At 38.1% G+C, this 27,986-nt stretch overlaps 2 protein-coding genes across 4 annotated transcripts in view; one reads left to right on the forward strand and one right to left on the reverse strand.

Annotated features, from left to right (window-relative positions):
* The window catches only part of LOC136261548 (uncharacterized), a 20,566-nt gene extending 17,796 nt beyond the window's left edge, over nucleotides 1–2,770 (reverse strand). For both annotated transcript variants that reach the window (XM_066055564.1, XM_066055563.1), the window contains exons 1-2: nucleotides 2,623–2,770; nucleotides 2,444–2,572 (exon numbers count right to left, since the gene is read on the reverse strand). In XM_066055564.1, coding sequence (XP_065911636.1) covers nucleotides 2,444–2,562 — 119 coding nt within the window. In that variant the 5' untranslated portion in view covers nucleotides 2,563–2,572; nucleotides 2,623–2,770. The remainder of the gene's footprint in view (nucleotides 1–2,443; nucleotides 2,573–2,622) is intronic.
* On the forward strand, nucleotides 2,722–27,832 carry LOC136261546 (liprin-alpha-2-like). 2 transcript variants are annotated; one of them, XM_066055561.1, is made up of 34 exons: nucleotides 2,722–2,879; nucleotides 4,453–4,701; nucleotides 9,447–9,539; nucleotides 10,056–10,157; nucleotides 10,891–11,052; nucleotides 11,655–11,729; nucleotides 12,447–12,557; nucleotides 14,231–14,311; nucleotides 14,726–14,851; nucleotides 15,160–15,306; nucleotides 15,443–15,559; nucleotides 15,722–15,805; nucleotides 15,937–16,068; nucleotides 16,123–16,185; nucleotides 16,335–16,391; nucleotides 16,508–16,551; nucleotides 16,718–16,896; nucleotides 17,353–17,548; nucleotides 18,738–18,897; nucleotides 19,204–19,271; nucleotides 19,364–19,536; nucleotides 19,686–19,788; nucleotides 19,842–19,923; nucleotides 19,975–20,046; nucleotides 21,458–21,583; nucleotides 21,820–21,897; nucleotides 22,010–22,107; nucleotides 22,977–23,031; nucleotides 23,162–23,201; nucleotides 23,768–23,943; nucleotides 23,996–24,070; nucleotides 24,217–24,448; nucleotides 26,728–26,803; nucleotides 27,628–27,832. In XM_066055561.1, the coding sequence occupies exons 2-33, from the start codon at nucleotides 4,471–4,473 to the stop codon at nucleotides 26,784–26,786; spliced, it is 3,597 nt and encodes a 1,198-aa protein (XP_065911633.1). In that variant the 5' UTR covers nucleotides 2,722–2,879; nucleotides 4,453–4,470; the 3' UTR covers nucleotides 26,787–26,803; nucleotides 27,628–27,832. The 2 variants fall into 2 exon arrangements, with proteins under 2 accessions (XP_065911633.1, XP_065911634.1); XM_066055562.1 differs by having other exon boundaries at nucleotides 18,738–18,819.
* The last annotated feature ends 154 nt before the right edge of the window (nucleotides 27,833–27,986 follow it).

The following is a 27,986-nucleotide window of genomic DNA, read 5'->3' on the forward strand; positions in this document are numbered from 1 at the left end:
CACAATGGCATAAATTTTCCAACAAACCAACTGACTGATGTCTTTGGTCAAGCATAACTCGATCATGGTTTACGTACAGACTTGATTCCTTCACTGTTTGACATTGCTTAGGCCCAAGATGTGTACAGGGATGCATTATAAACTTACCTTTGTCCCACTTGCTTTCACTACTACTGCAGGTGTCTGCTTCCTTGTGCTGACTACAGTGTACACAAAAATTGGCAGCAATTTCTGTGGCGACTGAATTGATTGCAGAGACACCTCCAATACTGTCTTCATTTGTAACACTGTGTAATGGATACAATTTGACCAGTTAATAGCCACAGCTTGTACAATAGCTATCCCCGGATAGTAGCCACTCCACAACCTAGAATTATTGTCATAAGACCCTCAGATAAGAGCCATGAATTGTATCTGAATACTGATGCAAGTGTTGATAAGACACATTTGAAGCAGAAACCGGACAAAGGAGTTGCTCTAAGCCAGGAAATAACGTTTTTGAGAGCAGTTAAAATGAATGATACTCACCTTCACATAGTAGCTGCAGGATTTTCCTCGCTGAAAGTTACAGTAGCAGCGGCTATTAACCAGTCAAATACAGTAGCTAAAAAAGAAGTGGAATGGCAATTTTGTTTTCAGTAATCAATAGTCCGGGTGTGTGTTCAGATATTGATGATGTGTCTACTGCCGTTATATGCTTATACTATGCACGGATCCACCAAACACAACTACTACAAAATAAAAAATAAAAATTACAAACTAGACTTTAGCTACATGAAAACATTGAATATGAAGGGCTTCACATTCATTTAAAACTTTTCATGCTGCTAAACTGGTAAAAAACAGTACAAGGAAACATTTGACTGAAGTAGGGATTATAGAAATATAATGAACAAAAGGATGTCACCTACTAGATCTATCACCTACATACACCAGCAGCTATACTAGTAGACACTTCATCCCTACTTCAGTCATTACTATACTACTGGTAAGCTATGACTGATATAATGTGCACTAGTATAGCTGCAGGTCCCTTTCATTTCTATGACCCCAACTCGAGTTAAAATTCCTAGTACTTGTACGCAGATTAAAGTTAGTGCTGAAACGATTATTCGGTTATTTGACTATTCAATCAACATGACATTATTTGATTAGTTAACACACCATTTGGATATTTGTTAGCATTTTGTACTCTGTGAGTAGATGGATAAAACCAGCCTTGAAACTTAAGATTGTAAACAAAGTGGCATATTTATGCTGTAAACTTTTAGTTAGAAGGGAAAGAATTAGCTCTCAAGCTTTACCCTGTTTCTTAGCAAAGGTTATTAGTAGTTATTCAACAGAAATGCATGCTTAAAGAGTAATCAAATACTCGGTCGTTTTGTTCACAATTATTCAAATAGTAAAAATTGCTATTCGTTTTAGCACTATATATGAGAATAATTACTAATTTTTTATAGCCGTGAAACTTCACATAGAACTATTATCGCGTGCCAATACAATCCATACCTATACATCATTTATAACATTTGCTCCACAGAAAACTTTGTACTAATATGGTCATACATATGCATGCACAGCATTGTATACATAAACACATGTAAGAAAATATATAGCAAAGTCATCCGTTATTGTTTACATGGACCTGCCAAGTCAGGACACTTGTGCACTAAACAGGGAAATCTTGAAAGAGGCATGACTGTTAGCAACCTGTGCTTGCAGACTGCCGCTGTGTGTAAGTGTACGCATACACACACTAGATGCTGCTGTGCTTGATATCATCTGACATTTTCCGACCAAAATTGGTGTTTGTCCGAGCAAGCTCCATTTTGGTTGGACATAATGTCCAATCACAATAATTCACTCAGATAAAATGCATATCAGACCTGACAGTGTTTCAAGACACAGGTCCCTAGACTCCCTACCAGGGAATTTACAAATACAAACTAATAGATACGTATGTGACTTTATACTAGGTAATGCAGTATATCTTGCTCGATCATCACTATTTTATAAATTTGTTCCAGAGCTATAAAGTACAGTGCTAATGAGGCTTCATTTCTAAGGTCTTGTTATTTTCCAAGACTCATGCTGGGTAGTTGAGGTTACCAGCTACTTGAGGGCAGCCATCGATATTGAGATCTAAAAAGGGTCCCATTTGTATTGGTAATCACAGAATTGCTGACTTAAATGTATACCTATATAAGACAATTGTTAACAAATAGTCTGACATCATCTTTCTTGTAAACTGTATGACATCAATACACAAATGAGAACAATAATGGGGGAAATTATCTTTGTTTACATTATGTGCCTGGTGGGCACATCATGCATACTGGAAAAATTTAAACAAACTTCCTATACCTAAATCGGAATACACACGTCCGGCCTAATGCACGCATGAATATACATCGCTGGTATGTCACGTCTAGGGTGATTGTACCTGTGGCTTGGTGGCGGGGGCGACTCTTCTGCATCCATTCTGTCCCTTTTCTTACTTTTCCCTTTATTACCAGTCGTTTCCCGCCTTTTGTGACCTTTCCGGTACGTTGAAGTTGACATTTAACAACACCTAGTCAGCATATTCTAATTAACGCATACTACATGAAAAACAACTTTTACTTTATGTTATGAATCTTTACAAATACTCTCCCAGTCTATAAACTATCAGTATCAGCGTATAAACAAGTTTACATCTACTACAAAATCTTCGTTTTACTTCAGTGTTCAAATTCAAAATAAATACTTTAAAGGAGCGCCAAGACATAAAACTAATTTAAGGCACGCAAATGAGTGAGACGATTCTTTGAAAGCTCCAAACTAGTCGTAAAGTCTTCAGAAAGGATTGTGAGATTGAGCAATAACAGTGCTGAGTACCAGTGAGTAGTATTTTAATATGTAAGCTGTTTTGTCGGGGTTGTGGTTAAACACATCGCGGCAAATCTCATGCCGCGGTAGCGATTTGTCGTCTAGTTCACAAACTCATGCACAATTAATCACCGCATAATGTTTAGTGGGCTTGTTATAATCGAGGCGGGCCTGTAACCTCGATACTGACGAACTGGCGGCATCGCTAATTGTAATCATAGTATGGGATTACAAATTTGCTCGCAAATTTGATTTTGGAGTTGTATGATGAGTACAACTAGTAGGCAGTAATACTAGTAGGCAGTTGACTACCTTAAGCACCCTGTTGTATTGTGCTCACAATTGAGCCATGCTATGGCCTAATTTACTATTAACTTTTCCTTGTCATGATGAGTGACTGAAATTGCTCAACCGTGCCATGTGCATTTGATTGTCCTAGGACTAACAGTAGCTAGAGTAAATATTATATATGTATTGAGGTTTGTGCTGCAAGATGGGATTTGCACATTGATAAATGGCAGTTTACGCCATGGCCACCTTAACTTAAAACATTTTGTTGGACAAGCAGTGTGTTTATGTCTACTGTGCTCATCAACTCAATACCACTTTAAAAGAATCCCAGTTATGATAAGAATGCTGCCAATTTTATATCGAAACACTTTCTTTCATTTCTTTCACCTATGCTAGTACATACTATAACACCTGATACACATCACATGGTAGGGTAGGGTCTGGTACTGCAATGTTTGCAGTGTACTACATGACAAGGTCTACACCCATAAAGCATAGCGTACATTGACACTGTTGATTTGTAAGTCTTTGTGTTAAACGTTAATGTGGGAAACCTTAAGACATGTACATTCCTATATTGGTTCAGTTTGTACTGGTTAGTAGTGTTCTTTAAAGGATTTCTAAGTTAGTACACTGAAGCCTCATTAATATGGTCACTTATGGACCAAAATACATGGCCTTAATAATGAAGTGGTCTTATAAATGAGGTCATCCGGTACACCTTAGCTGTGTTTGGAACTTACTGACCACTATGAAGAGGTAGTCTTATTAATGAGGTAAGGGTAAATCAAAGTGCCCATACTTGCAATGCAAGCTGCGTATAATTGTATGTTGGGTCTGTGCATTTTGCTATGATCTCAAGTTGTGTATACAACTATCTAACCAAATGACAGTTCATTGTGTCTTGAAAAAACAGTCTTCTATTGTGTCATAGGTATATTGCCCTAACAAAGAATCCTAACTGCAAATGGTAAGTTACAGGCCTAAGATTACAAGGACTGTGCCGTGAATGACATTTGCATTTGGCAGTCCTGGATTGTTTCCAGACCTCACACTGTCACAGGCTTGTGATATTATCTACATGGTATAATAACAAATTTCTTGTAAGCCTGTTAAAGTCCTAGTTGGGTTGCTATGGTTACTTGTACTGTTCATTCACATACAGGAGTGGAGCACACATGTGCACTGTGTTATAATAGTATGTATGTGTGGAAACATTAGTGTATTTATCCTACTTGTATTGGGTCAGCAAATGTACTTTTAAAATGTGTACATGTCATTTGTTGGCTACAGACTGATGTGTCATTGACGATGTGCGAACTACTTCCACCAATATCTGAGGATGTTACAATCCCGGATGACCAGGTCCTCAGCAACTCAAAGGTTGAACACCTCATGATGACCATGCTGGACGAGAAAGATAAACTCATGGATGACTTGCAGAAGGCTAAGGAAGATTATGATAAAATTAGTCGGAAGTTGGCTGAAAGTCAAGCTGATAAGGAGGCTTTGTTGAGACAATTGAAAGTCCTTTTGCCACAGGTGTGTGTGCGTGTGTGTGTGCATGTTTACATGAACGCTGTGTGTGATGTGGTGTGTGCATACCTACTCTACTCTTGATTGTATGGAGGGGGGGGGACTGTTAGAGCAGGTTTTTTTTGTTATAGTCAATTAACCTGGAGTGTGTGATAATAGTAAAACCTATATCTCAATAAATCGACATTCATTTTATCTCAACAGTTGAAATCATAGGAAACACATGTAGTCCTTGTTAAGCCAACTAGTTTGATACCTTTCCACAAGTTTTCCGTCTAACTTACAATGGATTACGAAGATTTGCTATTATCTCATTAATCAAATTAAGTGTTATCTTATTTACAATAGTATCTAGTATGTATCTATCTGTCTTATATCTCTCACCCCTAGTCCTACCTGTTACATACCTATAATAGTTGCCTCCCTTAGGACTTAGGAACAGTGTGTTAGTGATAATACAGTATTTCACTAACATTTTTCCAAGTCACTAATGTTGTTCAGTATACGGTGTATGTACATAATTTATTTTTAGTTTGTTGGTTAGAAGATTGGTTGTCTTCTCATACTCAAGTTAACGTTGCTTGTTGTCATAGTAATGCAAGTCCTTCTATAGGCTCTTCTCACAGGTGCAATATCTTAATTGTTCCTGTTCCATTTAGACTTCATATGGCTTGTTGATACTACAGTAGACTACACAAATTAAACAGGAAATCAGCTGGAAAAGAGGAAAACACCTTCAAGTTAGAATGCTTTTGTAGATCACATTGAGGCACTATTGACAGCTTACATGTGTATAATGCCACTTTGTGGATATTCAACACATGATATTGATTTGAAAATCATTTTTGCTGGGTAATGTAGTCGTACTTGTGGATGGCATGGCACTTATTTCCTGTTGTATGTAGTTACATTATCATTTTAGTATTGTATCTCTTTCCTGTGCATTCCTGCATTCTTCCTGTGTTGTTTGGAAGTAACTTAATTGAGTCTCAAATTTCTTAGCAACAACCACTAACACTTCCCAACTTTTCGGCTACACATACATGGGTTATCACTTACTGCGCAACTATGGTGATTGGTTTAAATGCTATGTAGTTGAAAAAATGTCATGTAAAAATCCTTTGCTAATTCTTGAATACTTATTTCATACCTACTGTGAAATTGATGAAATTTCACGTTGCTTCAAGTGAAACTCGAGGATAAGTTTTCATTGATAATTTCCAATTGGTAGGCATTCTGCGCTTTCATTACTATGCTTTTTCGTGTTACCAAGGATAATATACTGACCTCACAGAATTTTTATTATTGGTAAACTATCTATCTATTAGTAATAGCCTATACGTATGGTTATTTGAACAGTAAAGCTTTAGCTACTGTAGTCAGCCATATTTAAGATACAACCTGAATTCCTTCAAGACAAGTAGGAAACTAGCTACAATACAGTAATAGTGCTATGGTGTTGTGTTTCGGCAATATTTATGGCTGCTACTTTCACTTTGTATTTATTTCCAGTTCACATCAATGACTGTGTTCTGTATAGCAATTTTGTGTAAGGTTGTATTTGTGTTTCCAGTTAGAACTAACACCATTGGAACATAATACCAGCCCACCTGCTAGTAAGATCACCTCATTATAGTGGCTGCATCAAGCGGATCCAAAATACGTATATATAGTTCTTGACTGTATAAACAGACCACCTCATTGCAATGGCCATGTGGTGTATTTCATGCCTTATTATTAAGACTAGTGACCACTTCATTATTGATGCCATGTTTTGATCCATACCAAGTGACCCTATTAATTGTCACCTCTGTGATACATGGTGTATAGCAGAAGTAACACATAGTTGTTAGTTGTGTACATGTCTAATACGTACACATGCACAATTCAAGATAGCACACAAGCCAGATACAGAGGTTTTGAGGTTGCTTGATACACAACTACATCACGCATGTGCAGTAACTATCCAATGAAATTTAAGCATCATATTTGAATTTCAAATTTCGTTGGCTGTATCTGTTGCACATGTGTAATAGGATCTTTGCCAATAGTATCAAGCAACCTCAAAACATTTTTACACACAGGTGCACATGACTTGCACTTGGACATGCCCGGCTGCACAAGCCAACCACACACATGCATACCCACAGAAAACAAAGCCTCTGGCGCTGCCCAGCAAACCAGCACCAGATGCCTGTACACTTGAGTCTGTGCAGCCAAATCTCCTTGGACAGGATTAATACCCTGCAGGAGGACTGTCCAAGTCTCACAGAAATACGCTGCAGAGCTTTTACTTCCACAACGAACCCCAACTGTAAGTGAGACGAAGATAGTTGAGCATTTGCTTCCCAAGTTGACACCAGATTCCCATTGTATACAACTGGGTATGAGTAAAATTTCTTGCTCAAGGAAACAACAACAGCATCTGGGAATCACAGAGCATCTAACCTAGACCCTTGTGATGGGATATAACCACTTGGCTGTGCTGCACATGACAGGCAGTGTAGTCAAGTGGCGGTGTAGTCAAGTGGCAGTGTAGCAGTGATGTCCTACAAGTACACTAGTGATGCCACGATATATCGTATATGGCGATAATCGTGGTAGAAGCATTTCAAGACAATCGTGATAGTGAAAAAGCTATATCGTGATAAAAATAAATTATAGTGAAATTTGCAAAATATGAGGATATTACTCTGGTAATGCAAGTATCAACTTGGTCAAATCTGTTATAAATTAAACTAATTATCGTGACTATCACAATACAAGTCTCGTGGTATCATGGTTATCATGATATTGAAATTTTCATATTGTGGCATCACTACTACTACTACACAGTGGGTTGGTCTAATGAAGTGGCTACCATTTCCAAAGGCAGGCTTTACTTTACTGCACTCCAGTAATTTGAATGTATTGTGTTAAAGAATTATTACATATGGAAGTATCTTCTAAACTGTTTTATAGTTTGACTATTGTGTTTTTCCCACAAATTCTCTCAATAAAACCTCAAAGCTGCTCTTCATTTTCGTTCGCATACATAAGGGACACTCCTCTTTCAACTCGAAGGGATAGGCTATTCCTGGTAGCCTACGAGGCCTGCACCATTGTTTTTCAGTTGTTAAACACCTGTAAAATCCAAAGGCAAGGTAATTCACAAAGTGTGAGGAGAGCCGCCGCACCCGTATTTCAGACCGCTGAAAAGAAACCACCTCAGAGCAAAGTTTACCTGTGCAGGAGTTTGATACAGACTTTGTTTCACCTTTACTTCTTACGTGCAAGTCGCTTTTACCATTTAACAGTTTTGCTCACGTGGGTGCATACAAACAAAGATAGGTAGTTAATATATATTATCGTGATATCAATATTATTCCTTTATTCTTATCAATCTTTAATAATATTTATATTACAAGTCAGTTGTGTATTCCCTGTAGATGGAAACCTATTAACAATGATGTCTGTGTCTTTCATATGACAGACACATAATATTATGCATATGTACACCTGCATGTATGTTCTACCAGAAATTTCTCTTCACTACTCAACCAAGCTGTATATAACATTTCTTCATATGTACAGTATACTGTTCTAATCTTTGGGAACATCAAAACGTATGTTACTAATAATTGTGAAGCATTCTGGGTAATATAGCATACACTGTTTAGTGACAATGTTACTCTACTTAGAAGCACTCCAGTTCATAAAACTCCGTGAACACTTCATAAAGCTCCGTGAACTGTTTGTGAAGGTTTATGAGTTGTTTGTGAATCTTTACAATCTTCTGTATGCTCGGGACTGTACTTGACACAGCCAGTAATGTACCAATGAGGACCTACTCAATACGTACATGTATGACCACTGTAACTAGGTGACCCTGTTAGTGAGGTGGTGGCAAAACTCTTGCTGTTTTGACATATGTGGTATCTTTTTGTTCTGGGTTTTGAGGTTCCCCTCTACTGGATGGTTCTGTGTATTGTTTGGGTTAGTGTGACAAGTGATGGACTAATCCAATGATGAGTATGAAGTGTGCACACCACAATCTAATACTTAAGACCTGTGTGTACCTTATCTGACTTCTTCAGTATCTTAATGTGCCCATTTTTGGAATTTGTTTATCCTAGTATAATTAAGTGTAGTTGAAGTTTGTGTGCATTGGAAGTCCAGTATGTACATACCTATCTCAAGACATAGTGCTCTTTATGTGCACATACAGTGTAATTTACTGTAGTAAACTAGTTAGGTTATTGCAACACAAAATTTGATTCTACAACTTTGTAGTGACAGACGTTTTGTTTGTACTTCATTTCCTTAGTGCATAGTAAAATTATTGTTTCAAACTGTTCTCTTGAACCAGTTGAGTGCCTAATTTTTTAAGCGACGTATGAAAACTTCCTACAGCACATCACTGCACCTGGTACTTGTGTACACAATGTATTAAGTGTTGGCGTGTAAGTAGAATCAGTGTACAAAAGTTGCACGTGCTCCATACTAGATATAATGTGTACTGTTAGAAATTGATTGTTTGGAACAGACACATTTATTGTAGGCTTTTAACAGGTAGTGAAAGGGGTCTAAAAGGGATACTTATGAGCTGGTACACGTTGAAAGTGTACTTGCATTTTCCATTTTCCCAGCCGATTGCTGAAATAAGTTAGCCCATTGAATTGACCCATTGTTGACTTATAGCACTGAACCATTTGTTGTGGCAGTATACACATAGTGTTTGTGTCATTATACAGTGTATGTTATTGTTACAGGATGAAGTGGAGAGTGAGAAACTGTTAGCTGAGTTGAGGAAAAGTGTCAATGGAGTGATCAGTGATGGAAGAAAGAAACGTTCATTTGCTGAGGTTAGTTATATTGTCTGTATTGCACACGTGTACACCATATGTAGTTACAGTGTTTGTATGCTGCAATGGTTGTGACATTATATGCCTGTTATATAAAATGGTCCAATACAACTACATAACTTGGTTTTGCTGTGTGAGAAGAAGCATAGAAGCATACATAATTAATTTGAAGTCAGTTTGTGTCAATGCCATGCCAATCTAATATGAAATGTCTTGTGATCAAAAAACCTTGCCTTTAACTTCAATGCACTAGAATTGTTTTAACTCCTTTGTAGTCAATTTCTTGATGCATGAGCATGTCTGTAGACAGCATCAGAGAAAATCAACCTCAACCCATAACTTTTCTTTATTAATTTGAAACAACAGCCATATTACTGCATGTCCAAGCTGATACTTTGGAGACACTAAGACTACAGTATATAGTATGTCTGCAGGTGTAGGCGACATTCCCTACTTTTTTCTATGATCCCTAATCGAACTTCCTTATACTAGTGATTGTATTGTTTGGTGTTGTAGGAATTTGCTGGGTTGGCTCGGGATCTGGTGAATGCCAAGAAGCAGATGGCAGAGAAGGAGGAAGAACTGAAAGACCTGAAGGCAGAAAGGAGTAATACTAGAGTAAGTACATTGTAATCACTGCAGGGAAAGTTGTGTGTGGTGTGAGTATGTACATTTATGTACATACATACAATTTATAAAAGATTTTTAACATGGCTTCTAAAATCAACATTATTTGGATATGTATATTGGCAAGTGCCAATATTCGATAGTGTCTAATGGTGGTTACATAATTATATGGATACCCTTTTCGTTTATGAAAATGCTAGAAATGGTGCGTTTGAATTCATCGTCCTTAGTCATGGCAACATCACACTTACATGCACGGAATCACTGGCCATTAAAAAGGTCATGTCATTTGTCATCCCATCATCATGTAAACAGGCTCCAAGCTTCTGGAATTTGTAATGTTATAGTTCTCGGTGTTTATGTGGTCCATGTGTCAATATGAAACCAATCTTGTATGGTACAGGGTACGTGCACTAGTTCAGGTTAGTTAGCTACGTACAGTGTCATTGTGTGTATACTGTTGCTGTTTCACACTGTAGTGATTGCCGTGTACTGTATATGTATGTCACAAGTACTCTTGGCAAATCATAATCATCAATAATTGTGGACATGCTGTGAAATTAATGCACATCCTAAGAGCTTGTCGTTGCAATGAAGTGTGTTGTGGTATATTGACGTGTGGACCTCTGTACAGTGTAACACTTGTACCGAGCCTCAAGGAATATGTATGCACATGTGCATGTGCTGTTTGCAGTATGACATTGCATGATGGTTTCTTTCATAGTTGCTAGTGGAACACTTGGAGTCCCTAGTGTCACGTCATGAGAAGTCGTTACGTATGACAGTGGTGAAGAGGCAGACTCAGAACACTGGAGTGTCATCTGAAATTGAAGTGTTGAAGGCACTCAAGTCATTGTTTGACCACCATCAAGCTCTGGACAATAAGGTGTGTGTGTTAGTGTTGCACCAATAATCGGATCGGTTATCGGGAAAACCTTAATATTATATTGGCTGGTTTTTGTATATCGGTACTGGATCTGCACCAAGATGAAAAAAGCAGCAGATACAGATATATACATGTTCATGATGTTTACAAATGCATCATGTTGCATTTTCTCATTGTTATTACTGCTTCAGTGTACTGTCAGTTGTTGTTGTAGCAATACTGCCACTATAAACAAGCTAAAGTGATCCTTCACAATCAAATTTCTAGTAAAAATTGCTACAAGGTAGACATGCTGTACTATATTGGATCGGTAATGCTTATCGGCTTGAAAACATTATCCAAAATCGGTTATCGGAATATCGGCAAAATCTCATATTGGTAGTGTGTGTGTGTGTGTGTGTGTGTGTGTGTGTGTGTGTGTGTGTGTGTGTGTGTGTGTGTGTGTGTGTGTGTGTGTGTGTGTGTGTGTGTTTAGTGTAGTGTGTATGTACGCACGTGACTGCGTGTGTTTTATAAGTATATTACATGTAGGTGTGTCAGTATGTAATGTATATACTGTCAGTATTTTATGTGGTAATTGTTTATGCATATTTTTTGTACAGGTTAAGGTACGATTAAGGAAAGCATTGGAGCGTAATTCAGTATTAGAAGATGAACTGATGTTAGCCAATCAAGAGGTGTGTGATGTGTTGTTGTCCACCAACTAATCTTCTTGTCTATAGCATTTCAGTATAGTTTTTCATACTTTCTTTGTACATTAGTTCCACAGCAGTTTTGTGGAAACAAGCATGACATGTATAACCTGACAACGTACTCTCATGCACATATGCACACACGCACACATACACTCACACACACGCACGCACACATACACTCACACGCACACACAACATGCACATATTAATAGCTACAGTAGGTAATGAATTAGTGTTGTACAGACTTTTCCATTTAAAAGCAATAGATTTTAAGGGGTACAAATTGCTCTGGCCAATATGCCAAGGTGATGATTAAGTTTGTTTGGGTCAGCAATCTAAAGCATGAAATTATCAACTTACGCATGTACACAGTCTAAACATACAATGAGATGCACTTAAAAACTTCTAATCTGATTATCATACTCATTGGTGCAAAAAATTGGGTCCGATAACTTAGTAAGGGTGTTAGATTATGAAGACGCACATGTAGAGGTTTCACTTTATGAAGGCTTCTTTGGGAGAAGAATACACTTGTAGTGAACAAATTGGTGGCTAATAATGTATTGTTGCTGTAGAAAGAAATGATTAGTGACTTGTTTAGTAGGGTGGGTGGGTGGGTGTATGGGTACTTCAGTACTGGGGCCAGTGAATATTGAACTTCAAAGAACAGAGTGTAATACATATTGTTTTGATACATAGATGAAGTCACTTCAGGAAGAGAACAGAAGATATCAAAGGTTTATGTCACAGCGTACCAGTATGAGGCAGAACAGTAATAGTGGAGGCCATAACTTGTTCTCCAAAGATCAGGTATTGTAGTAAACACTTACTTGTTGTGTAAATCATGAGTTGTATTACGATTGACATGTGGTCTCTAGTGTAAGTACTGATTGGCATAACAAACTTACCTGGAGATATATGGTTGCTATGTTGCAGTAGTATTATTTGAGTGTCAGTCAGTTTTAATTTCATCATGTTGTCATGTCAAAGATAAACAGATCATATGATATTGTGTATTAAATTACTATCTAGTAACATGATGACACTTAATTGTTATTTTAACACGTATAATTATTGTTACTGAGTAGCCAGTTATGAGGACAAAAACACTTTAATTTTTTTTTAATGTTCCACTTTGTGAACTAGTATTACATGTACTTAATTGTCAATTATATTGGTTAACTGTTGATTTGGAGATTCGACTAATTTGGGTTAAGTCATGCAGCTAATTTAAAGGTGTGAATCTATATACAATTTTGTCATACTAAATTTAGTGGCTTGTGAGACTGTGCATACACGTATGGTACCTGTCTATGCAGCCGGAGAATTGATAGGGGTGATGAAAAGAGTATGACTAATGATTTCTCCAGCTTGTGTATATGGTGTATAGTCACAACATATAAGTAAAATGTCAACATTTAATTTCTTTGTCCCAAATTAAATGTTGACATTTTACTTATATGTTGTGATACACCATATACACAAGCTGGAGAAATCATTAGTCTGGTAGTGTTGTAGTTACCCAATGGTGGTATTATTCCTGGTGTGCTCTGTGTAGGGGCTGTACAAATGAAATCTGTGAGAATTAATATGGTACATAGGTGGGTGTCGAAGTCTCAGATAGGAACTCCATCTCATACTTACTGTCAGAGTGAAAGTGACTTGATGACTGTTAATACTATGAGATTTGACAGCATTAATTTACTTCACTGTTTTGATGCTGTCTCATGCACAGTCTTTATGCAGCATCAAACAACACAGCTATACTACAGTGCACAAAAATTTGTTGCAGTGCAGTACTTCACCTGACCCAGTAGCATAAGTTGCATACTATCTCATTTTGCTACCTTTGGCAAGTCTCCATAAGAGCTCCTGAAGCATTGTCAAACTTGAACTGCCAATCACATACACTACTAACTATTTATGTACGAATAGCTTGCTGAGAACTGTACCTGGGAATGCACCAGAAGCAATCTGAGGAAGTCTAAAATGCCAACACTTCTTGGAAGAGTCCCACCTGACAGTACAACTTCCTGGGGGGAGTTACAGTAGATGCCATGCGGTGCATAAGGTCTTTACACAATCACCCCTCTTATTCTTAATATGCCAATTACTCAGTAAACAATCGGAAATCGATTTATCAGCCAGATTTCAGCAATATTAGTATTGGTAGTTATTAGCAGACTATTTAGCCAGTTAATTTTACTGACCCTGATGTTATTGTTTCCATAACAATAAGACAAAAATACACTTTTAACATAGCAATTTTACAAAATACATGTAAAATTTTGGTAACAAACATTGGATCAGTATCGGCCATTATGTGAGTTTCAATATCAGCTAATCAGATAATCGGCAAAATCTCTTATCGGTGCATCACTATTTATTTTGCCTCCCCCTAAGTCATTTCCTAGATAGCCTGCACATGTACACATGTGAGGTATACATGTACCCAAGTGACCATGTTGTATACTGTGTTTCAGCGTGCTGTGCTGGAGGAGAAAGAACAGTTGATTGGTGACCTACAGTTTAGCTTGGATGAGAGGAGCACTCAACTAGAAGAGGTAATTTTTATTGTTTAACTTTAATGAACTTGACAAGCTGCTGCAGTACTACTGTACGTGTACTTGTAGGAGCATTTGCTTCTGAGTGTGCTACTTAGACACTCAGTTGAAAATAACCATTCTATCAGAATATTTTTGTGTGCACTAAAATGTTACGATTGATTTACAACAACGTGTACAGTTATCGCCACTGTCAAGTTTTTCAAGTACACAGTAGCTGCATAAAGTCAAGGACTATGTAATGATATATTTTACTTGTTTGTGAAGATCAGAGTGCCACACCCATGCAAAATACAATATGGGCAGATACAGTACTTTATGGAAAATATAGTTCACTTTGACATTTAATTTTGATCCTCCCATGTTAGATAACATATACCATAGTGTGGTACAAATGTGTTTGTGTGGTTACAGGCGATGAGGCAGACTGACGAACTGGTGGAGCGTGTGCAGGAACTTGAAGACGAAATGGAGTTGATGTTGAAGGAGCTGCACACCAAACAACAATCAATTAAGAGCAGCAACAAACACATCAGTGATGTGAGACTGTAACATGTGAACATGTGGGAAGCTGTTAGGCTATTGAACAATGAATAGAAGAAAATCTCTATTTATTGTTGTTGTTGTTGGTATTTTGAATTTAGTACTAGCGTCAGTATAGTACCTGCCTCTGTCATGCTCCTTCAGTTTCTACATTAGTAGAACCTAGTTTAGTTTGCATGTTGTTTTTTTAATACATCATCAGTTTTTGTACAGCACTACTTGGTAGGATATTGTAAGCATAGTTACATGACTTGTACTGCTATTTCAATGTTTAGTCATCTCATAACATGTACTCATGTTGTCAGGCTGTTGGAATGAAGAGAGATTTGGAGGCACAAATTAATGAGTTGCAGGGTGATATATCACGAGAGCAGACAGAGGTGTCGCGTCTTCGAGACCACAACAGTCAACTACGTAATCAGCTGTCTGACAAGGAAAACAAACAAGTTAAAGTATGTACTGTGCAGGGATGTCCCTCAACTTGTATCTGTGATAACCGAATGTGTACGAGTAGAGATGCGGCATAAACTAAAATTTTCCTGACCCAGGATACAAGGGCATATATTGACTGTTGTTTTATTGTTTCAGTTTGAAGAGGAGCTGAGTCATTGTCGTGCAGAGATGAAACAATTAGAGTTACAGCTCAGTTCAGCACAAGAACAGAGCAGCACACTACTACAACAACACAATGAAATTTTAACACAGGTCTGTGTTGTATATAGTAATCCTCATACATGCATGTACTGTCTTGTACATACTCAATCTGAATTCTCTCAGGTCAAATATATGTCTCCCAGTAGGCTAAATATAGTTCCATGTAAAGTTATTCTTGTTGGTGACATGTAATGTTAACTGTTCTTGTTCTAGGCTGAAGCTAGACAGGGCACTGCAGAGAGTAGAGTACTAGAACTGGAGAATGAACTACATCGTACCAAACAACTACTAGCTAGTGTAAGTGTGTGATACACCTGTCAACAATACACATCACACCATCATGCATCTTTATATATAACAGATAGTGAAAGCATTTTAGTGTTAATTATTGCTGTTTCTTTTACACATGTGTTCAATCACTACTACAGGCAGCTGAGAAGGAACAAAGGAACGAGAACCACATAGAAACACTCTCTGGTACCATCGAGAAAATGCTAAAGGACTCCAATGAAAGACTGGCTGCCCATTTGGCTGAGAGGATAGCACTGACTAATGATAAGGCTAGTACCAGCCTATAAGTGATATTACAATGTGTATGGATAATGTTCCTGTAGGATGCCCTGTTAGGTAAGGTGGAGAAGTTACAGGTGGATGTAGATTTGATGACTCAAGAAAAGGTTTGTGTGTTTATGCTGTATGACACATGTACTTTTCCTATTACATAACTACAAAGTACTGTGTGGTGTATATGCATGTGTCATTGTCTATGAAATATGTTTGGTTATCTTTGGTATTTGTAATTGTGATGTGTTTTTTTTGGTTACAGTGTGACCTTACTAATCAATATGACTTCATGAAGGCAGAAAATCAGCTATTACGATTGGTTAGTTATATTGCATGCATGGAGCTTGAAGTTACTACAGTATATACAATGTGATTAATAAATGTTAGAGTTGTGATGCACCTATGTGGTAGCCTTACATATTGCTTTCATTACAGAGAGGTTCTACCACAAGTTTGTACAGAGCCAGATCAAACCAATTGTATGTAATCCTCTCTGTGTGTGTTGTGTGTGTGTGTGTGTGTGTGTGTGTGTGTGTGTGTGTGTGTGTGTGTGTGTGTGTGTGTGTGTGTGGTGGTAGTAAATAGAGAGAAAATTACCTGTGTAGTTATAGTACTCAGTGCAACATTGTTAAACTGTTTTATAAGGTTACGCAAGTCATGGGCTGAGCCTGAGCTAGAAAGGAGAGTGTCAGAGGATGCCAGTTTTGGTCTGTCCAGTTTGTCCAATACTCTTCGCGAGGAGAGCGTCAGTGATAATGAGTCCACCACTCCACCTGCTCTCACCATCTCGTCTCCCACTGAGAATCATGGTCTCTATGGTAATGGTAAGTTGGTCTTTGTAAACCTGTATATGTACTGTGCGTATGTAGTTATGTCCGTATGTTACAGTATTGTAGCCATCCAGCCAGTACATATGTACTGTAGCTCTGTGGCATGATTCAAGTGGTATGTAGCTCCTCAGCAGTTTCATGCTTGTTTACGTTATATACACCCGGAGGATGTATACTTTGATTAATTGTGAGGTCTTGAAATAATATATTTAGGCTTTCATTCTGGTAGCCTTATTGGTGAACATATTAGACCGTACATACGCATGTCTGTACTGCGTTTTAGTTGTATGGTAGAAGTACTCTAATTGAACAGTCATTATAAATCAGGGTTTGATACCTCCCATTGAAGATTGAAATGGTATGGAGATGTGCATGTACATGCATGTATATATGCACATACTTATATATGTGTGTTTGGGGGTCTTGTAACCCACTCATGTATTATTACAGAACAAGGTGGTTATGTTACAAGAAGACACAGACCAGTCAGTGGTAATGAAGAAATGATGAAGTTACAACAAGAGGAAGAAGAGTTCTGGCAGTTAGCTGAAGGACTAACCAAGCCTGGATCTGTGGAACTGTACTTTGATATGTTGAGTAGTCGATTCAGTCAGATCCAAGCCGACACTGAAAAGCACGAGGATGAGTTAGTATTTGATAATACCTTTTACTTGTATGGAATTAGCACTCACTTAACCTTCACCTCTTTACCTTTTTATAGTGGCCAAGTCCAAACATAACTATGGTGTATTTCATTATCTCATTAATAAGACCCATATTATGTTGCACATGAATTAGAAACGACTCCGTAAATTACACGAAACGGTGAAAAATTCCTTGTAATAAAGTTTCTTAATTTATAGTGAAACCAGCCATTTACACAGAGGAAGACAACGTTTTATACGAAACTGATTCTATTACTTATTCTTCTAGTGAATAGTAATGCAATGAAGAGTCCCTGCTTGAGTTTCTATGAGTGCATATTGGTAGTTTCCATTGCCAGGTGAATGGTTATCTGAATGTTTCACTGTGGTGTAGCTTCACACGATACCAACTCACTACTTTCTGTTGCTAAAGAAACAGAACAGTCACTGCTCCTTCACGTGTGCCAAGCGTATGTAAGTACACGCTCCCACCACCAAGATTTGCCTACACAAACATTCTGTTACATTTGCTCTTCATCCACTCGATAATTCAGTACTAACTTATCCTACATCAGGTTTCAATAGCTAAAGAAATAAAACACAGTTCTTTAAATTGAGTGGCTATCCTTTCTTTCACCATCACGTAGTCAGACATTACTGCACACAAGCATACCAGAGCAATATAGTAATCACAAAAAGTGTAGTTAACTGATGAACTATGCAATACCCAAAAACGAAACAACTTTAGGGATATAAGATACTTCTACTACTTGATGAAAAGGCCCAATATGTTTCAAATACGTTCTGCAACGGTGAGAGAATTGCGTTATTCTATACTAATTTCCACTACCAAGTAAATAAAACATTGTGACATTGTATTACAAGGACTGTATACTATTCATATGTGTACCAATCCATGTACGACATATATATTATTTGTACTTATTATCAAGAGTTAATAATAGTGGAGTTACTGCCATTTTGAATAAGTCACAAGTATTGCTAAGATTACCTCATTACTAAGACCACCTTGCCACATTTTTTATCCTTCAGATTATTAAGAGTTAACTATAAGTTTAAATAGTAGAAGCCACCAAGACCTAATTTCCTACATGTTATGTGACCCTTTCCCTGTATATATATATATATATATATATATATTATATATCTCATAATGTTATCCCCTTACAGCAGTCGAGCTACGGTGGAGAAGAGTGCCACCCCAACTACCCCTACCAGTACGACCAGCAGTAGTACTACAACACAGTCTTCAGTTAGTGACAACACTAGTACTCATATACCTGAAGTGGTCACACTACAGGAGTTCATTAACTGCTCCTCACCAGTCAATGTATGTGTACTGTATGTGTAGAGAGTTTCAAGGGACATGAATTTTTGCAAGTTGAATTTTGGCAGTACATTTGTTTGGTTGTCTGCCAAATTTTTCACCCTCAAGAATTTGTAATTGCTACAGTCTATGAAGATTTCTTTAAAGTGTTTTCATCCTTTCCATTAGGTTTATAGAATTTTATATATATATATATACAGTCTTGTGGGTTTTATAAAGTGGAAGGGTGAGATGTACACTAGCACTCAAGTACAGTATCTTTTGATGGCTATGTGACCAATCATTGACTAATGCATCTGTGTTTTTCAGGCTCCTTCTCCACAAGAAAGATATAGAAATGTGCAAAGCATGATCGAACCTCTCCCACAAGAATTAAAGTATGTTCAAGTATTGTAAAGGTTTATGTACAGTGTATACGTATGTAATTATATTTGGTGTGTACATATTACTCTTTAATTGTGGTATTTAGTTTCCCAATTACTACTGCCAGTGGTAGAGAGCGTCCACGCAGTATGGAGACCATTCACAAACTGCGAGACAGGACCGGAGCCATTGGTAACACTGTCACTAAACTATTCAGAAGGAAACACTACAAGAGAAAGAGCAAGGAACTGAAACAACCTGTAACTGTCATTGATGGAGGTACTGTTTATACTAAGTGACTGTTCTATTAGAGTGTTTCATTAGAGTAACATTCCAACTGTTAGATAGCTGCTTAAGACTTACTGCTCGTACACCTTGCACTATAGCAGACTATACCTTTTGTATGTATGTATCTGTTATACTACCAGGTGATCCAACATCACCAAACGCTGTCTCAGATCAGCTAACCTCATCTGGAGGCATTGGATCATCACCCACTTCCAGAGCATCTGAAAAGGAGAGGCGTAGAAAGTAAGTTTGGGTAATCCCCTGCACTGTTCATGTTTAATCATATCATTTGTTAGGAATGAACTACTAGATGATGTGTATAGAAAGAGAACACCATTTGCTTTGTGGGATACCAAAACAGTAATAGCTTGGCTAGAGGTATGTGTGCATCTTATATGGATGGATATAGGTACCTTAATGTATTCGTAGGTGTGGGTTGGCCTGCCTAGCAGGTATGTTTCAGCTTGTAAAGCATCTATTAGGAGTGGAGCAATTATGGCTGTAAGTATTTGTATGCCATGTGCATATTTTTATGTGTACACTGTATCTTGCTGTATACACTCATGCATGCTGCGCACACCTTCTTTTGCATTGCACACCTAGTTTACTGATGTGAGGTACATATGCCTATACTTTGCACAGCCGCACAAAAACTAGAAGACCCATTGCAGTATGTTCATTTGACAGGCACTAATTTCAAACTTTCCCAGCCTCTTAGAGGCTTGTCCCTTTGCATAGGCAACGGGTTTGTGTGTGCCAGGTGATAGTATTAGGTGACATCCTTGACCTTGGCTTGGTACACTGTTATCCTACCTTGTGATCATTGTCAGCTTAGCCAGCCGAAAGCCATTATTGCCCAAGGTCTCCTTGTGAAGGCTCTGACATGTAGGAACCACACACGCACGCACACGAATACAGACCACACACACACACACAACACACACACACTCTCACAACCAAAGCTTATGGCAGCCATGTGAAATACAGCTATTGCAACTGCCTGTGCACCACTCAGACACTTGAGTCTTGTGCAGGCAAATCCTCCCCTGGGGCAGGACTAGTAACCCGCAGGAGAACTGTCCAGGTCTCATGGAGAGAGGTTGCAGAACCTAAAGTTCCACAATGACCCCAACACTGTTAAGCAAGACAAGGACAGTTGGGCATTTGCTTTTTCAGTAAACACCAGGTACCCATTGATGTTACAGCTGGGTGGGCTGCTTCCCTAGTTGATACCAGGCCACTATTCAGCTGGGTAGACGGGAGCAATTTGCTCAAACAAACAACGACACCAAATTGGCATGACTGGTCTTGAACCTTTTGATTACCAGACCAATGCTTTAGCCACTTGGCTATGCTGCTTCACACACACACACGCACGCACGCACACACACACACACACACACACACTCACTCACCACACACTTTTTGACTGCCTGTCTCGGAATCTTCGTTGTTCTGGCCCCCCGCCCCCCATGGGAGACACCCATTCATCTAGCTAAGGGATGTTGGGTAACCTAATTACAAGTGATTTAGTTTTGGCCAGATGAATGAATGGACTCCAAGCGGGCAGATGGGCCACAGACAACAACAGGGACCCGAAACTCTTCTAAGTCCACAATGTATGAACTGTGTGCATAGTGTAAACCCTTTTGTTAGCCAACTCATGGGTACTGCCTGGTCTTCCCCACACGGTCAGGGCCAGGGGTGCTACCATTAGTCACACTATAAGAGTGGCATGTTACCAGGCCCACCATTAGGAGGTTGGTAGCATGGGTCCACATACATATACACACACAATACACACACACACACGCACACACACACACGCACACACACACACATACACACACACACACACACACACATGTTACACATACTTCAGTTGTACATCTTCTGTGCTCTATACTCACAGAACATGTCAGATTCAGAGATAACACAAGAGTTATGTATTACTAATCCACTACACCGACTCAAGATCAGACTGGCTGTACAAGAGATGGTAACACTAACCAGTTCCTCTAACACATTATATAGAACAGTAAGTGACGTGTACTGTATACATGGTGATCCTGTTATGTGTGTACATGACTGATGAGTGCCGAATATCTGGGATTGTTTCAGCCCTAGTAAATAATTCTCCAAAACAGTTTGCGGGTATGTTGTACTACAACATAACTGTCCATTTTTTTGTAAAGGTGTTGTCTAAAGTACAACATGTAGTTGTCACACTTTGTAGTTGTTTGACATTATGTGTAATATTACTACACTTCTTAGACTTCACTATTTGGAGAAATGGGCCATGAATGGATATCACAGACATGGCTACCCAGCTTGGGTTTACCGCAATATGGAGTGAGTTTGCATCAATGCACATGTATAATATATATATCTCATATAGTGTGAAAGTTGTACACTTGTGGTTATGTGTACATACATTATATGCACAATATTGCCATACACACAGGGATACTTTGCAGACTGTCTGGTTGATGCCAGAATGTTAGAACACCTGACAAAGAAGGATTTGCGAGTAATGCTGAAAATGGTGGACAGTAGCCACAGGTACATACTATATATGGTGGTTGTGTGTGACACGTGACAGTGCAGTATATAGGAATTTCATGTAGTGTACCCCAAGCACCAGATATCCAAACTCTGTCATGATATTTGTTCTGTTAGAGCAGCCGTCTGTTCTAGCAATATTATTATTATTATTCATGCTCTTTTGTAAATGTCAGCAATTCCATACTCAACCTAAGCTTATCAGCAGGTGGTTATCAGGACTTTTTTGATTTGATTGCACTAAGCCATCATATATGATGTGATGCTAATTACAAATCATTACTCATTACTATGTACTATATGCTGTGATACTATGCTATCAGGTAGCAGGAGTGCATCATATCCTATGGACAAGGGAGTGTGTAACTCTGTACACTACCAATACCACAGGCGAAATTCAAACATGGTGTCCAATGTTACTATGCATATTATTGGTTACATCATCCTTACGCCCAACAGGGATGTGCAAAATGGACCGCCATTTCATTGTATTGCATGACAACAGCCAAGCTAGCTTCAAAAGGAAAGCTGTTGAATCAAAGAATAAACTTGTAGTAGTTGACAGGAGTAATTTCACATCTCCTATGAATAACGAAATGCTATCTTGTTATGCCTGTGCTACTATGCTTCAATCATGCCATTCAACTTGGTTTCCACAGCTTCATTTTAGTGGTGCCGGTAACGTGACGTACTTGAGTATGCGTCTCCGTTTAATATCCTAATAAAAGAATTTTACAAAGTTGCTTTTTATAGTACACGGCAGTCATGTTTGAATTTCACTGTTTATGAAGTTACATGCTCCGTTGTCTGTAGGATTTGATGCACTCCTGCAGGTAGTAAGAGCAGTTGTTATAATTTTGTTATTACAGACATAGTTTGCAATTTGGAATTGCAGTACTGAAAAAGCTTGATTATAATAGACAGGTATAGTACATGTTCTCATCTTGACACTTACTGTATTGAAATTAAATGTACTTGTGTTGTTCTGTATGTTCATCTATTTATTGTGGTTGGTTGGCAAGACTAAATTACAGTGCATGTATAACATGTTTAGGTATTGGAAGAAAGGAGAAGAAATATTAGTGGATTAAGTGGTAAGCACACAATTTCATGCACATATGTGACCGGATCTGCAAAAAGAGATCTTATAGCCTTTCCAAATTCCCAATCATAATATTATTCCTTAGGTGCTTTACCTATCACCTTAAAATTACACCCAGGATTAGTGCTATGTTAGAGGTGTAAAATAACCAAGTTTTACTGTAATACCTTATTTAGAAATGAAGTTATGGGTTGCCAGGTACATACAATTGGAACCACTTTTCACAGACCAGTCACATGTGGCTGTATTTATGGACACATACATGCACTATATATACTTTAGTGGTAAATGCCTGTTTAAAAAGTACTCTCTGAGTAGAAGATACTTCGATGCTACTGTACATGTGGCCTCTCCTTAAAGGACAGTAACTGGCCATGGGGTCCCTAAGAACAACTATAAATGTACTATTACCTCTGCAATCCTGCAATAAAACTACCCCCTGAAAGCAGCAGGGGGATTTAAATCAGTGGATTCTAAACTGTTTGTAAAGAGATTGTGGTTCTATTGTGGTATTGTATACTGTGTATACATTAAGTATTTACCTGTTGTCATCTACAGACATATTAGTTTGGACTAATGAGAATGTCATACAATGGCTGGATAGTGTTGGTATGGAGGAGTACACACTAAACCTGTTACACTCTGGAGTACATGGAGGAATAGTAGCTCTGGACAATACTTTTGACTTTGAGAAGCTAGTGATGGCACTACAGATACCCACTTCAAATACAGCTGTAAGGATATTGTATGACAAGGAGTTTGTGTATAATAGATGTCATTGTATAGTGTCGTAAGCGTTTAAAAAGTGAGTTTGGTGGACTCGTACTTCAAGGAACTGGGCGGGTATTGAGCTCTCCAGAGGTATGTAAATAAACATCCACATAACCTGTTGTGGACAGTTTAACTTTATATGCACAGGATTTAATGTAGCGAGTTTTCCTACTTAGTATCTACTGATAGCTAGAATAGTGTACTGTATGTGTGTTACGTATGTGCATGCCTTCTAGCCTGGTCCTGTTCAGCTGGTCAGATCATTGAGTAAAAGACTAAAGAAGAGAAGATTCCAGAATCATTCAGACAGTTCCGTACATAGTAACAGTAACAGTCAAAGCACCACACCCCGTGCAGTCACCCCTTCTGAGGATAGTCACGCTCGCATCGTATCATCCCCTGACCTACCCTCTGTGTCGTCAAGTGTTCAACGTAGCAACAGTTCTGTCTCCAGATCATCAAGTAGAAGTGTGTTATTGTGTTGTAATAGTCACCTCTATCTTGTGTAGTGATACTGTACATGGTTTAATGGTCTGTGGTACTACAGTGTATTTTACTACACACGCACGCATGCACGCACACACGCACACACACACACGCACGCACACACACATTTGGTATTCACTAGTTTCTGTTGCCTATACTCAGTATACAAAGTGATTGAACTGTAAAACATGTTTGTAAAAATCAACTATTTTGTCACAGAAACAAACACACAATACGTCAACACAAGGTGGCTATGTCTGGCTAACAATTTTCACACTAATATACTTAACTCATTGGGTTGTTTTTTGAACTACAATTTTCTGATATGTACTCCTCATTTGTAACCCTGGGAGGTCACTCATCCATTTTTAATCCAACCATAGCTGATTCCCACTCTGATGTGAACACTCGTGATACAGGTTAAACATACATATGTAAAATGGTGGGAAATAGCATAGGCTGGGTCTTCTCCTTTAGATACTTTGATGGGTCATCAATAGCTTTAGTCAAATTTCACTAATAATAGTGATGGGCATTATTGATATTTCGCCATATTGTACTTTGCGTGGGAGGATCAAAGCGATGCCGCATACCGTATTCTCCATACAGTACTAATCAACTGCATAATTGTACTGTATGAGTCATACAGTACAGTTATGCAGCTAATTGGGCAAATACAGTACAGTTACGCGGAGAATTTATTTGTGGATTGTTGCATAAACAACACTGTAAATCGCTAAAACCAGCCAAACTAATCCTACAAGTTCGTTCTACGGCTAGGAATAGATTGTATAAACACTTACTGATTGTCTGATCACGAAGCTTTTAAAACACGACTCCACTAAGACAGCGCGACTGATCACATGCGTGACATTGTAAATCGCTAAAACTAGCCAAACTAATCCTATTAGTTCGTTCTACGACTAGAAATAGAATAGTTAAACACTTACTGACATCCTTATCACCGAAAATCGCAGCGGTTTGACTACTAGAGAAAATCGCTCCGAGCCAGGTGCGACCAGGAACTACAATATAACACAGCACTGCCTTGCCTGTGTGTACGAAAAATACAGTACTCGAGGGGTGTCTCGAGGCAAATACAGCACTCGGCTTCGCCTCGTGCTGTATTAGCCTCTCAACACACACCCTCGTACTGTATTTTCCGTACACACGCGTAGCGGTGCTTTAACTCTAACATATTGTACTTTGCGTGGGAGGATCAAAGTGATGCCGCATATTGTATTGTCCATACAGTACTAATCAACTGCATAACTGTACTGTATGAGTCATACAGTACAGTTATGCAGCTAATTGGGCAAATACAGTACAGTTATGTGGAGAATTTATTTAAGGAATGTTACGTAAACAACACACTGTAAATCACCAAAACCAGCCAAACTAATCCTACGAGTTCGTTCTACGGCTAAACACTTACTGATCATCTGATCACAAAGCTTTTTAAACACGACTCCACTAAGACAGCACGATTGATCACATGCGTGAGATTGTAAATCACCAAAACTAGCCAAACTAATCCTATTAGTTCGTTCTACGACTAGAAATAGATTAGTTAAACACTTACTTAATTGGTAATTCATGATATGTTTAGTGTTTTTCATTACAAGAGTTGAGTGGAGAGTAATCGTAATAATTGTGATATTTGTTCATGACAATAGTTGTATATTATAGTTAAAGCACTACCGCGCGTGCGTATGGAAAATACAGCATGGGGGGGTGTCGAGAGGATAATACAGCACGAGGCGAAGATGAGTGCTGTATTTGCCTCGAGACACTCCCAAGTGCTGTATTTTTCATACACACAAGCATAGGCGGTGCTTTAAGTGTTGTATTCTACTTCCTGGTCATCTGGCTTGGAGCGATTTTCTCTAGTACTCAAACCGCTGCGATTTTCGCTGATCAGGATATCAGTGGTAAAAATTACATTGGAATATCACGATTATTGCACAGTAATTGCTGATTTAGATTATCACTAGTCAATGAAAAGTACATTGTGTCAATTATCGCTAATAAAATAATCACTATTATCACTATAGTTAATAAGGTTTAATACCAGAGCATTTATTTCTGACTGTACGTACTTTGTGATACTACATCATCAAACTCAGTTGGTTCTATAATGTCCATTCTATATATTATGTTCCGCTGTAACTGTGATGCTTGTGCTGCTACAGCCATATGCAATATAATGTAGATCTGTTTTGGTTTCAACAATGTTGTCATCTCCACTATTTTGATTGTAGATTCTTCAGGATCTCTTCGACCACCATTAATTGATGGCGTTACTTCTGTTTCATTATGACCCACTACGCATCACCAGTGAGTACTTGACAATGTGTTCGATTTAAGGCACACCCTACACTCCTATATGTGTACAGTGCGTACTTACTACACTTTTCATGTATAGTACAAAATTTGACAGTGTGGAAATTTTTCACTGTACTAAAATAATTATTTAATTGCTGTGGTAGCTATAAAAAAATCAACACAAAAAAACACATTATGAGTATTTTTATTGTGCTAGACTTTTTATATTTGAAGTGTACATTTAGTCACGGTGCAAATATTTATTTAGCCAGTCATTTATTGTATAAACATTAGGAATTCAACCCTATACAGTAGTTAAGAAATACTGTTGTAGGGTTAGTAACGGTGCCCCTAGGATTAGGAACAGCTCCCTTAGGATTAGGAAAAGCGCTCCTAGGATTAGGAACAGTGCTTCTAGGATTAGGAACAGTGCTTCTAGGATTAGGAAGATGCGCAACTAGTATTAGGGCACGGTTTTTAGCCGTTAGGTTATGGTTAGACTATATAGTATTTTATATTTGTGTAACATTTAAATAGTACAAAAACAAGAGGATTAGCCAGCAAGCACCAGTAGTACAGTGGTAGAGCGTGGGGGTACTCCTGGGGGGGTGGACATGACATCACAATAATTGTGTGATGTATATGTACTGTACATTTTGCCATAGAGTTCCAGTAAATCATGAAGTTTAGCGTTATATTTATTGTCAGAAATAGTAAGTCACTAGTATAGAAATCGTTTCAAGTACCTAGCCCCAGCAATGACCGGCTAAATATCAACAGCGTTTTATATTTTGTAGGTACATGCAATATTTGTAAATTGTTTATTTCTCTTGCAGTGAAATGGTGAATTACTGATAGTACAATTACGACTACATAATCTTCACTGACCATAACATTGTTAATATGTACTGGCAATGCTTATTTTTCATGTATATACAACCTTCATTTTTGTATGGTCATATCAGTTGTCATATGTGTATGTTGAAACCATGCCATTATATGTATGTATGTACGTATGTATGATACTATTCTTGTCACATATATTATGGCAAGTGTCTTAGAGGTACTCTTAGTTCAGAGGAGGAGGTACGACACACTCACATAACCTCATAAGAAATTAAAATGCAACTTTAGGAAGGGTTTAATTAATTGAAAAGTAGGTGTAATCGAAAGCTCGTAAAATCTAGTGGTGTGG

This window comes from Dysidea avara, chromosome 7, assembly GCF_963678975.1.
Source record: "Dysidea avara chromosome 7, odDysAvar1.4, whole genome shotgun sequence".
NCBI lineage: Eukaryota > Metazoa > Porifera > Demospongiae > Dictyoceratida > Dysideidae > Dysidea > Dysidea avara.